Genomic DNA, 12,882 nt, shown 5'->3' on the forward strand with positions numbered 1-12,882 from the left:
CGTTGTGAACCGGCATTATCCCGGATCTACAATAGGTGTTTTAAGTCTTAAGTCGTAAGAAATTGACCAATTACAGTCGAATTCGAGGAGAATAATCGACTATGATTTGTCCATTTCTTATGGCTTAAGGCTTAGAACTCTATTGTAGATCCGGGGTTAAGAAACTGTCTAAAGTCAAACCATGATGGAAGTAATCCACCATGAGTTAAACATCTCTTTATGTTTGTGAGCCAAATGTATGTACGTATTGTGTGAAGCTGTCTCTGCTGTCTCGCACGACGGTTATGTTTGATGTCAAAATTGCAAATGCGTGATATTCATATCGACATTAACATCTTCGTTGCACATTTTAAATCTCAAAAGTAATAATACATATTAAGTACGTAGACGCACGCAGAGATATGAAACCTGGTTGCAATCCCATAGCAAAATTTTTATAATTGCGTAATACTATGATTGAAAAATTATGTCGTAAGATCGATTTAATCCAATTTCGCTAAAACATGACGGAACCGGAGAGTCAAACCGAGGATGAGACGGTGGCCAGTGACTTTTTGGGGGAGGTTACGTCTGGTACGGAAGGTGTAACAAGCGATGGTCAAATATCTCTCAAATACAAAAGTACTAAAGATGAAACGAATGAACACACTAAGAAGAAGAGACCTTGGATGGACAGAGGGTCTACTAGCGGAATGAAATCGTAAGGGCACGTGAGGCTCCTTTTCTTCAATTGCAAATTTTATCTGTCATTTAGATAGATAGATTGATGAATTTGCACGAAGCATCCTATAGTTCAGAGTCGAAGGGAAAAAGTCCGGAGGGAAAAAACAAGCGGAAGGCAACGTCCGACATCGCGAGACTATCTGACGTGGAAACTATCAAGTGCTTTCCGCTCGACGGCTTTCAGCTTGAGCATCAGGCTAGGACGACTGTTGGATTAGGTCGATGCGGGAAGCCGCGAATTTGGAAAAGCATGAGGGCGAGGCAGCCGGTTAGAAACAGAACGATGCCAGTTACAAACACGCTCAAATTATTCTTTATTTAATTTAATTTGCATATTTTTTTGTTTGTTTGGTCGTATCTCTGCGGAACTGAACACTGAGAGAAATGTTTTGTATGATAGGTGATTTACAAACATTTTCTTACTTTTTAATTAAAAAATTTTGTCGTTTTAATCAAAATTTGATTATTCTAATTAAATTCTGGTTAGAACAATAAAATTTTTTAATTAAAAAGTAAAAAAGATTTTGTAAATCACACATATTATACAAAAATTTCTCTCTGCGAAGTCTTGTTAAGATTGTATATAACTATTTCAAAAATCATACCTTATTTTATTTACTTCTTCATTAACTTATTATTGTTTGCATTGCGGACACATATACGAAGTTCTTTACAAATTTGCGATATTTTCTGCAGACGAGGATACATCAAAGAGTGCCGAGAAATGGAAGCGAAAGATTATGGCCGAGTGTACCACCGCTCTTTCCACGAGATGCAGTTATCGGATTGGAGAAAGAATGGGAAAAGGAAAGACGAAGGAAGCGAAGGGACATTTTCCTGTATGACGATGACAAGAACGAATTTCTTCGAAATCAGCAGAGGAGCGACTTTGCTAATCGCAAGGAGCTAGGCCACGTACGTGTGCCGGTGTCGTATTCGGAATCAAGGTTGAAATTATTAGTGGATTGTGCGATTGGCGACCAACGTCCCGGTTTGGTAGATGGTGACTACACGATTGTGGAAATACCGTCCAAGCGTGTTTATGCCTATGTGGTTCTTCGTGGACTGAAGGGTATGCATTTGTTGGAAATTAGCACGATGCGAGTGCGCAGGAACACTTGGAAGTTCTGCTTCTATCAAGCGATCGTGGCATTGTTAGCGAAAACTCAGCTCAGGTATTGATCTGTGTCAAGTAGGATGATCGAAACAGTAATCTTACCAAACAAGCTGATGTTATTTATCGTCATTTTGAATGTCAAAATTACGACAAGTAACGTCAGCTTGTTTGCTGGAAATGTTCCATATGTCTCAATCTCGAAACATGTGGAACATTTTAATACATTTTGATGAATTTTGATCATTCTTATTCTTACACTAAAAAATAAGACTTTATACTTAAAAAGATTCTTCTTTTTATAGTCTACTTAATTAATTTATTTAAGAGCAAATATATATATTAAATTATTTCGATTCTCTGTCCGATCAATTCGAGATTTGCTTCTTCTATTCAAAATTTATTTGGAAAGAAAACTCTCGTCAAGGTAAAAGGATACGTGCGTGGAATTTAAGTCAATCTACGTACCGTAATTTTAACATCTCGCATTGGAAGAGTGAGAATTTAACTGTACTTTTACGAGAGTTTAGAATCCATTGAAAAGCTGTCATTTCTTTTAAAAACGACATTATTTGTACGATATTTTTGCATGGAAGATACAAATACGCGTGCAGCGCTAATATCGATTACATCTACGACCATGCCTGGATGCTCTTCACCCATATCGGCTCGATCAACGTGAAGGCAAAGCAGCGTTTAGACGACGTCGTTGTGTACAATTACAAATACAGCGTCGAAGTAGAATTGATCGGGAAAATAAAAAATGTCGTCGCGCGGTTAGTTGACGTTGAGTATCGAGAGTATGGTATGAAGCCGCAGATTACGTTAAGTAGGAAGGATCCCCTGCAAGTTGGGGTGGAACTCGGCTGTCAGAAGGTGACCGATTCATATTATATGCCCGTGCACAAGGACGTCTTGCCGAGAAAGCTCGAGAAGTGGCTCGACAAAATGATCATAGGATATCGTGACTATATATTATGCACGGCTAGATTCTCATTGGCCTTCTGGCAGGATGGTCTGTTTTGGTATCTGTACAATCCCTATCAGTGCAATGAGTATGGCTTCTGGAGAAAAGGAGGTTTCGCCTGCATCGTGAAGTTCTGTTCCAAGGACTCGTTACGGAGACACCTGATGATCCTTATGTTGAGAGCCCACGCCTTCGAGGAGCAGTTAACGCAATTCGATTATCAATCCAATTATGAAGGTGAGGGAAACGTTTACATCGATGTTCAGCTCTTCCACGTGTCTTTCCGCTGCTGTCAGCTGGACAATCTAAAGTTACTGCAACGTGGGATGTCTAAGCAGCCGCGACGCACCGACGAATGTTCGTCGGATACGCTTGAGATCGAGGACCAAGAGGACGAGACCGATCGAGAGGAGGATGAGGAGGGCGATCCGAGAGAGCCAAAGAAGCGTTACCGGGCGACGACCTGGGGCAAATGCGCGCTCGCGAACCGGAAGAGACCGGTCTCGACCGAGGTTACCGTCGCTGGTAAAGCGAGATGGCATCAGTACTACGTGGAAGAACCCAATAGACTATTCTCCCTCTGGGGCGAGATACACATAACTGACGATATGTTCGACGAGGCGAACCGCGGTATGCAGACGTACGCTTGTTACGTAGTGTGTGCTGGCATGACTAGAATTATGGCACCGGAATATTGGAGCCCGAAGACTCTCGACGCGATCGTCGTGTGCGGGGATCGTTATTACACGCACAGCAAGCATGAGGCCGAGCTTAAGTCTGCCAGCGACGCAGATGCTAATCACTCGTTTAAGTACCTTTCCAATTGTTTCGATATCGGCGAGATCTTGTTCGAGGCCCGGATGCTGCCGGCCGTTAGCGGCAGATTGTACGTCGAGTCGGACGAGTGCCTGTGGAAGACACTGGAGCGAGTATTCTCGAGCTATCACTTCGCTGTATTGACATGCGAGAGCGCCTGTCTTGGTCTCTTCAAATTCTGCGGAGCTTACTACGTGTGCGATGTGAATTCGTTCGGCCCGCCGTTCTTCCGATACGGCCACGGCGCCGCGTATCTGCTGAGAGTCACATCCTTCCGCAAATTTGTGACGGTACTCGTGTTGATTATCGGCTCGTCAGAACGCAGCCGATTCAGCCTGAATCCCATCGAAATTCTCAGGATCGTCGAAGTAGACACCGCAATCGACTCTCGTAGAAAACCACGTGACAAAAAGCATCATTTCAGGAGATTCGGGGGGAAAATAACGGGAAAGTTGTCGAGATTTGTGTTCGATAGGCAAAAGAAAAAAAGAATGAATAAGTAGAAAATCCGCACGTGATGTAACCGCATATAACAATTGAAAATAATAGAGGATTCGATTAAAAAAAATTATAAATGTGTAAAATAAAAAATTAAAAACAAATCTTTTATTATTTTAAATAAAATTTATAATTAAATTTAATTCATATCGGTGCAATTATTTTGATACAATTGATTGAATTGACTCACCTATAAACTCTCCTATCCTGTATCCGAACTATCCTATCCTGTCAGCGGAAAACCGCTGAGCAAAAAGTTCCAAACGCGACGCATTTTAAAATTTCTAAACGATCGACGGGCTTTAATATTTATGCGTGATGGAATATCGAAGCTCCGTGTAAACGTTTATATAAACGGGAATGTATTTTCCACAACAGCGAAGCGATTTCAATAAGAAAATATTGTTGTAAAACCGGGTTGCGCTCCAACAATAACAATAAGCGATAGTAGGGAAAATTTAAAGTTTTCGCGATCTAAATGGACACCTCGCTGCACACTTATATGTAAATGAGAGAATCCTCGATAAAGGTATCACATCGAGGCAAATTGATATTGCTCTCTTCGGATTAGATTGAAGGTCAATGAAAATCAACCACGAAAAATTCGAGATAAAATAAAATAAATTCAAATTGATTTAATTTGATCTATAATTATATATTGAATCAAGAAATAAACGTATTTTAAATCGCAGTAACACAAACTAACTGCGTGGAATGGAGAGAAGTGGACGAAATTAATTTTATTTAATTAATTTTACTCTTAACGTCATTGAGATAATCAGAGTTGAAACAAAAAGAGATTCGATGACGACTCGGTTAACATCGCAATCTATAAAATATTTGGATATATATTCTCTAAATTTTTTGGAATGGAATTTCACTCTAGAGAGAGTGAAAATTGAGTCTTTCCAATCTGGAAAAAGAGTGGCTCAATTTTTATCTTTAAAGAGTGAGATTTTCACTTTTTACAATGAAATTCACTCTAAAAGTTTTAGACAGTACATGCAACGCTATATATGTATGCATCCTGCGTATATAAATATTGTCATAAAGCTACGTGATAAAATTCTTATTTCTTCAATGTACTATAAAAAGATGATCTTTCGCAAATGTGTCAAAATACCTGTTCTACAATAGAATCGCAATTCGTAAGCCATAAGAAATTGGTTAATCACAGTTAAATATGACAAAAATAATTAACTATGATTGGTTAATTTCTTACGGCTTACGGCTTGCGATCCTATTGTGGAACAGACTTAAGGGGACCAGACGACAGACACACCGCACTTCGTGCTTCGATGCAATAATTTATTTCGGTATTGTACACATTCATCGTTAGTCATATTTACAATGGTATTTACAACATAGTCACGTATGTACATGCCCATACACATTGTCGATAAGAGCGTGAAAGCACTGGGCCGTCTTCCGTCGTCCTCGATCTCCTCGATTTACCAATGGGTGAGACTCGTCGTGTCTCGTCGTCACGGTCGCACTACGCTACCTCGAGATCGGAGCTGTCCGTGTCCTGTTCGAGCTTCTGCTGATGCTGCTGCTGTTGCTGTCTACTCAGACCCAGACGATCGCCCACCATCACCGTCGCCGCGGTGCCACCGTCGTCGGTACGCTGACGCTGCTCCAGCTGCAGCTTCCGGATGCGGTCCTGCTCTTCCCGCTTCTGCTTCCGCCACTTGGCGCGACGATTTTTAAACCATACCTGAAATGAATTTTGAAAAATTCAACGTAACGTTCAGAGGGACTCGTGTAAATTAATCATTCATTCGACAGAACTAAAATCGAGCGATTCTTTCTCGGACAATTAAAAATGTATTACTTTTCTTTAAATTAGGTACAAGATAAATTGAATATTGAGAGGAGCTCGTTATTTATATTGTTTAATTTCGACCATAATAGCAAGAGCATTCTAGGAAGTGGATAAGAAGAACAAGTTGCTTGAAAACAACATTATCTAATGAAGGATTAAATAGAATTTATTTTGCCCGCGAATAAAGGCGTCAGATTGGTGTAGAAGGTTTACCCTTTTCCATGAAAAGCCTTGCATTAAAAAAAAAAGTTAAAAACTTCTTTGAAAAGAAAGTATATACTAAAGTCCGTGGTGGTTTTGCTTCGATTTTGCTAGAAATTTATTTTTAGCTTTGACAGATATGGAACAAGCCTTTTACAGTCTAATAATGGATATTTAACAAGTGACAATAACGAATAAAGTTTATTTTTGTAGTCATAGAACAAATTAAAAACGCTTAAGAGATGTGTGTCTATAAGTAAAGTAATATAATTACAGTTTTTCTAAAGGTGAAGCTATGATACTATCGATTTTTAGCTACATGCAATTAAATAAATTAAAGCGAACATTTACCGGAGCCAATTGAACGATATTTGAAAAATATAATGTTTTTTAAATCGTGTGATTAGACAAGATACATCAACGTGCTACGAGATATTACTTAACGAAGTAAAAAAAGATGCGTGAGAGACATCAAACGATTCCCGTCGCACTCGCGGGACATGCATTTGTCCCTCACGCCTGTCTGAATCAATCCGAATGAAAACCGACAATCAATATTCAACCCCTACTCGCTCGTTCGTTTTGCTGCATTAGCTATTGTAATAGCTTAACCCTCGTTCACTTTGAAGCGTTCTCTCAGGTTAAGGACGATGAATCCCGGTTTACTCCTCGTGAGATGTAAAATTAAATCCGTCACGATTGCATTTCACGTGGACCAAGGTGTCTCGTGTCCTGTCAGCGGAAATTTTTTAATGACAACAGTGCCATGCGTACTAATTGTTCAATCAGAGAATTGTATGTCGATGTGTATCCTGAATAAAGTGTGGGAGCACCGATAGTTCCGAGCTGTTGTTTTTCCCGTGTCGATCCTTGGATCCGTCGAGTCGACGCGATCTTGGAAGCACACAAAACAGAACCTTAGGTTTCTCACCCCCTCCTCCCCCCTCCGGGTCGACCCGTTCCTAGCTCTTTCTTTGTCCTCTCCTGTGCTCCTTCCATCGGGCGCACCAAGAGTCGCTATTCTACTAATTCTGTGCAAACACCGTGGACTCTCGCTCGAAGAGGCGGCCCCGGGTACCAGACACGCAGGTATATGTTGTTCCCGTCTTTAAACAACTCTCGAGACTCGGGGGACTTTTCTTTGGCAAAGCCGACGCGACGCGGGTGGTCCCGCGAGTGTCAATGATTCTCAGAGTCCGTGATTACTCGACGGTATCGTCGTCGACCCCGGATTCCGTCGGACAATTTTACGCGACCCGTTCACAATTCCATTCTCGCGGCCCCGGTGTTTTAAAACCATTGAGGTGACGTCAATCGGCAATTACAATCAGTAAAATTTTAATCGATTCCAATGGTAGCTTTACATTTAGATTAATCGTCTAGACCAATTAAATACAGGAAAAAAAATTTATACTATTTTAATTAGACACAATTCGATTGAGTACCGAAAGTCGACTTTGACGTACTTTAACATGCGTTAATTATATATTGATGAATCATCAATTTAAAAGAAAGGCTCTTTGTAGAATCGAAACATTGCAGACAAAATGAATGTGTTGAAATGTACAAAACTGTTTGTACAAAAGGATTTTATTTTCAGTCACGGCTACGCTGTGTAAAAATCACAGAAATCACAATATATCGCTTACCGTCAGATTGAGAAGCTAGATCGTTAATTACTGGAAAAATAACGCTCGATCGGCGACACAATGAACTTATTGAAAGGTAAATTTATACGAAATTAACGTGACGCGGAAACGCGCGTTCCCTTTTCCTCTCTCCTCTCCCTTTCTCTCTCTTGTCTGCAGAGAGTACACCACTTTAGAGATTATAAATTGCACGATACTCACTATCCAACACACGTGCGCATACACGCGTGTACGCGAACAAGAGCGCGCGAGCGTATGTATAATTGAAGTAAACACATTATCGCTAAAGCTTTTAATCTAGCATGCAACTTGTTAGCTCAAGTCGACCGAGGCTCCGATAAATACCCACCGCGGTAAATTTTAATGACCGCGTTAAAATATTATGGGCTTTTATGCATTAGGACGACAAACACAGACCGTTCCATCCCACTCAGGAACGGCCGCGGCGGCGGCGTGAGCGCGTAGTTTGCCGACATTACATTACAAATTGTGCGTACCAGACCCGGGCCATCCGGACGGTCAATGTTTGTCGATCCGAAATCCAATATTCCGTTCACGGCTCGAGAAAGTAATTTGTCATCGGCAAGCGGCTTTAAGCCTGCCGCTGCACGGTGTAGCTTCACCGACGTTCCTCGGAAACGGTAGCACGTTCCTCGTTTTTAGAAAACGATCGCGGACAAATGGGAGCTCATAATTGTCAACACTGTGTTCTTTTCCACGCTATTCTCTTCTTATGATATCACTATTTCGTTAAATGCTTTGCGGTTGATTCCGTTTCATGATCAATACAAAGAAGGGAGTGTCCTCGACCATGATTTTAATAACTAGACTCTCACTTTAATTTGAGTGTATAATTTTCCGAAATCGACATTCAACTGGTAAGATAATTATAATAGTGAATACTAAATTAATTGCGACTATTAATTATAAATGTCGCGTAATCGATTCTAGATTCGTCGAAGGAATCATCATTAATCTTTACAGGATGGGAAAGCTATTATAGTGGAGCTGAAGCAGTCTTATATTTAAGGCAAGAAATACAATACAAAGTGAATTATAACAAATCTTATTCAAGGAAAAGCTGTAAGATTTAAAAAATAGACCTCCGCCTCTAAAGATTAAGATAGAAAATTCAAGATGTCAATAATAGAAGTGTAAGATTCGACTGACCTCGATCCTTTCTTCCTTAAGGTCGACTTGGAGAGCCAGCTGTTCTCGTAGGAGCACATCAGGATAATGAGTCTTGTCGAAGGTGGCCTCCAATTGTTCCAACTGTTCCTCCGTGAAGATCGTTCGATGGCGACGTTTTCTTTTCGCCATTGGGCCCATTCCCGGGTTGTTGGGATTTATCTGGTAGGGATGACCGGCGTGATAAAAAGCCGGTTGTCCGTGAAGTGAAACGCCGGCGGCGGCCATCGCCGCCACGTATCCTCCGGGATACAGTCCCGGATATGCCGCGGCTGAAATTCGGAAATGATAGAAGAATATGATAAAACTTGCGCCATTTTATTTTGAAACTCGCTATCCGAGTTCTCGTATACATCCTGCATGCCGCGGAATGACAATAAAGATTATCCGTGCGGCCGCCATGCCATTTGAACTTTGTATCGCATTAAAGATTCAAGCGTCCATTCTCGCGTTGGCGATTATAACATTTAGGGGAGCCCTAAAATCGATTGTGCGACGAGCGATAATTGTAACAATCGCGGTAATTCGGGCACTAAATCGACGCGATTGACAAAAGGATTACATCCTTTGCGATCAGGAATCCCAAATACCGGGCGATCGGCGGTTTCAACGTTCTCTCGAATCGAGAATTAACGCGATGGTGGAACGTTGCCGTCGGAAACGCGATACTACAAATTCGCAGACCTCCATTCACGCTGTTCGGGATAAAGAGGTCGCTCGGCACCCCCGTCCCGGGGGACGTTTTACTTTAAAATCTCGAAGAAAGCTGCTTAAACGCGACGTTGCGTATGAAAATGCGGGGACGGTAAAAATTTCTGCTTTTATCCAGCACCGCGGGCTTCTCCCTCACACCCATTCTCTCGCGTTCGCATGCTTCCTTTTCACGTTCTCCGTCTTCTAGCGGGATTGCGGAAGGAGCTAGATCGTTCATGCATGATCGAAACGGATTGCGGATTTCATCTCGCGTATCCCCAATGCGAGAGAGCGCAAGTTACCTTGAGGGAAAAATACCTAAAGCCCCCTGCGGGCATGAAAGAAATTTTGGCGCGTTTCGCACCGGCTCTCTTAGGATTTCGCGCAAGGTCTTACATTTTTGTATTGTAAAGTGTTAAACGTCTCTATGTTGAACGAAATACGTTTACCGTTCTACAGAAAATTGACGAAATACGAACGAATTAGATTCTTTGCGTTATAAAGAGAAGCGAGTTACGTGAGATGAAAAATGTAGTACGCAGAAAATATGAGATTGTAACGTCGATGGAAAGAAAAATGCGGACTAAAGTTTCATGATATTTGTAATTATTTATTCGTTGTAACAATGAGTTCGAAATTAAAGACACTAATTATGACATAATGATTTAGAATAGAGAATCGCACGCGAAGTATAGGATGCATTAATGACAATAAAATTTCCTGCGACGTTCAAAATACGTTTAAAATGACAATCTCGCTATCGTGTTAGCGTAAAACTGTTATGTTATGGCACGAGCTAGTAAAGAAACATAGTCAACAAAGTATAATCGGACAAAACGAAACAAATGAAATTTTTCGTTTCGTAGATACGAAATAGAGTCGAATAATCTCTGATCGCTCTGATTTCATTTGGATACGCGATTTAACACTTTACAACTCGTCAAATTTTGTTCTCTCATTTCAAAGTTAATAAATAATTTTTTTCAATTTTCTATATCGCTATCGGGGAAATAATTTACTAATTTACGGAATACAAAAAAATGTGGAGATTGGGCTCTTTCGCCGAATTCTCGATTTTTGATAAAATTGCTGCGAAATTGATGGCCGACATTCTGATCCGTATTGCAAAAAAGATAGCAAAGAACAATATATTGTTTCGATATCGCTTGATAAAACTGTAATATAATCGAATGAATGCAATTAACATTTCCAACGGCACGCATAAATTAATCGTCCGACCTCGCGTAATTGTTCAACACGAGCGATTTCAAACGCTTCATTTGCCCGAGCGCGTTATTATTTCTATCGGTTTCTCGACACAGTTTGGAAACTCCATTTCGCCGACTTGTCATACATAGAAGTTTAATATAATCCAACAATACGAACTTAATTCGATAACGTGACGATTATATTAATCAAGTTCCATTTAAGTTACGATTATAAACAGTAAAAGACGTGCTTATAGGATTCCAGATACTTCAATGTAGTTAATTATAATTTCATGCATACGAGAACTCGAATGACAAGAGCTCAACCTCAAAATGTAAGAGGCGTCCGGAGACGAAAGTCTAAAGGATTAGGCTCGTCTTTTAAGCGTCGCGGTCCCTTTGACAGACTTTCAGCCGAAAAGAGGAGTCACGCCGATCCTCGGGGGGGCGGCGTGTTACCCACCGAGAAAATCTGCCGAGGTGAACGCCAAGTGATGCAGCTGCTGTTGCAACGGATGCATCGTCGCGGTGGTGCGGCCAGCGACCGACTCGATCGTCTCCGGCGTCTGGATCACGGATGCGGCGACGGTGGTGGTGCTCGTGGGTGCGACGACGTTGCCTATCGGCCTCGGCGCCAGGATACTGTCGATGGTGAAGAGCGAGGTGGGAGACGACATGGTGGAGGCGGAGGTGCCGGTCGCGGGTCGCGAGGGGACGACCGGTTCGCGAACGCCGTGACGATGCCGTAGCATCGTCTCCTCCGTGCCGATCGGACTCCTGGCGAATGCGCGCTCGTGCGCGGCATCGGCGGCCGTCTCGTTCTGATTGTTGCGTCTCGTCACCACCGATATGTGATTCTGTGCGTCCGGCGAGTAGCTATACAGATAGCTGTGGCCGTAGCCTGATATACCGGGACCATCCGAGTGCAGCGGACTCGACGGCTCCGTCATGGGCGAGCGTGATCTCGGCGAGTCGCTCGCATAAGTGCTCTCTACCATGTTACGTAACGCGGGATACGAGCTCGCGGATGTATAGATGATGGTATCGGCGTTACACGGAAGTGAGATGCGCGTCGAGCGAGTCTCCGGACCCAGGATGCGAAGACGAAGGATACGGCTCGTTCTATCCTCGTCCTCCGGCGACGTTACGTTCTCGCTCGCATCGTAAGACGGAGATATCCGTGTGGATCGCGTTCACGACTTCTCGCGAATTTTTCGTTCTTTTTTTTTCTTTCTTTCTTTCCTTTACAGCCGGATGGGATGAATCCGCGCGATCCTGTCCCGTGCGGATACGAGGCTCCCGTCTCGCAGACGATCGCTCACCGACGTCGAGTCATCGACGCTCAACATCGAGAAGGAAGAGACGAGACGAGTCGTGTCGCGAGACGGGAAAGGCGCGAATCCGATCTCTCCTCCACGGGAAGATCCGTGCTCGATCTACCCCCCGCTTCTCGTAGGTGTATGTGTCCGCACTTTATCCACTCCGGACCGGGGCCGTTGAGCCGCCGTCGCAGGGGCGCCTATCGTCGCGCGTCGCGGACACAAAGTGACATCTTCTCGATAAAGGATATACATGGACTAGCCATAACGGTGGCCGCCGCGATGCCGCGTGGACGCGGTGCGCGCTACCTTCCTACCCTACCCGTGCCGTACCTCGCGCACAAACCGACAAAGCCACCCCCGTGGGTTCCCGTGAGCCGCGCCAGCCGCGTCGGTGGCGGACAGAGAGACACCCTCGGGTGCCACATCGGGTTGGCGTGCGTTGTCCGCGATCGGGGCGTGGTTCTATCTGGCTCCGACCACTTTTCCACCACCCGGTCGCACGCTCTCTCACCGCGATACCTCTCTCGCATCCCCTTCCCGTTCACGTTACGAAACGCGGCCGCGAGGGAGGGCGAGGGAGGACGAAGCGGAGGGCCGACGACGACGACAACGAGGTTCTCTCGCGCGGAGGGTGCGATCACGTCGCGTCGCGACGCTCCCGGGTGGGGGGGATCGCAC

At 43.4% G+C, this 12,882-nt stretch overlaps 2 protein-coding genes across 2 annotated transcripts; one reads left to right on the top strand and one right to left on the bottom strand.

Annotated features, from left to right (window-relative positions):
• The first annotated feature begins 745 nt into the window (after positions 1 to 745).
• LOC108724831 (uncharacterized) lies at positions 746 to 4,167 on the top strand. The gene is made up of 3 exons (XM_018451488.1): positions 746 to 991; positions 1,420 to 1,898; positions 2,434 to 4,167. The coding sequence occupies exons 1-3, from the start codon at positions 767 to 769 to the stop codon at positions 4,121 to 4,123; spliced, it is 2,394 nt and encodes a 797-aa protein (XP_018306990.1). The 5' UTR covers positions 746 to 766; the 3' UTR covers positions 4,124 to 4,167.
• A 1,378-nt stretch (positions 4,168 to 5,545) lies between these two features.
• Gsc (goosecoid homeobox) lies at positions 5,546 to 11,880 on the bottom strand. Its single transcript, XM_018451498.1, has 3 exons — positions 11,346 to 11,880; positions 8,964 to 9,253; positions 5,546 to 5,835 (listed from the first exon to the last, which is right to left on the bottom strand). The coding sequence occupies exons 1-3, from the start codon at positions 11,878 to 11,880 to the stop codon at positions 5,614 to 5,616; spliced, it is 1,047 nt and encodes a 348-aa protein (XP_018307000.1). The 3' UTR covers positions 5,546 to 5,613.
• Between the last annotated feature and the right edge of the window lie 1,002 nt (positions 11,881 to 12,882).

This window comes from Mycetomoellerius zeteki, unplaced genomic scaffold, assembly GCF_001594055.1.
Source record: "Mycetomoellerius zeteki isolate Tzet28-1 unplaced genomic scaffold, Tzet1.0 scaffold311, whole genome shotgun sequence".
NCBI lineage: Eukaryota > Metazoa > Arthropoda > Insecta > Hymenoptera > Formicidae > Mycetomoellerius > Mycetomoellerius zeteki.

Bases quoted from the DNA above. Each gene is read 5' to 3' on its own strand.
- LOC108724831 (XM_018451488.1), top strand. From the start codon at position 767: ATGAATTTGCACGAAGCATCCTATAGTTCAGAGTCGAAGGGAAAAAGT. The intron at 992-1,419 runs GTTAGAAACAGA...TATTTTCTGCAG, and splicing joins GCATGAGGGCGAGGCAGCCG to ACGAGGATACATCAAAGAGT. The intron at 1,899-2,433 runs GTATTGATCTGT...TTTGCATGGAAG, and splicing joins TTAGCGAAAACTCAGCTCAG to ATACAAATACGCGTGCAGCG.
- Gsc (XM_018451498.1), bottom strand. From the start codon at position 11,880: ATGGTAGAGAGCACTTATGCGAGCGACTCGCCGAGATCACGCTCGCCC. The intron at 9,254-11,345 runs GTGGGTAACACG...TCCGAATTTCAG, and splicing joins CACCTCGGCAGATTTTCTCG to CCGCGGCATATCCGGGACTG. The intron at 5,836-8,963 runs GTCAGTCGAATC...AATTCATTTCAG, and splicing joins TTAAGGAAGAAAGGATCGAG to GTATGGTTTAAAAATCGTCG.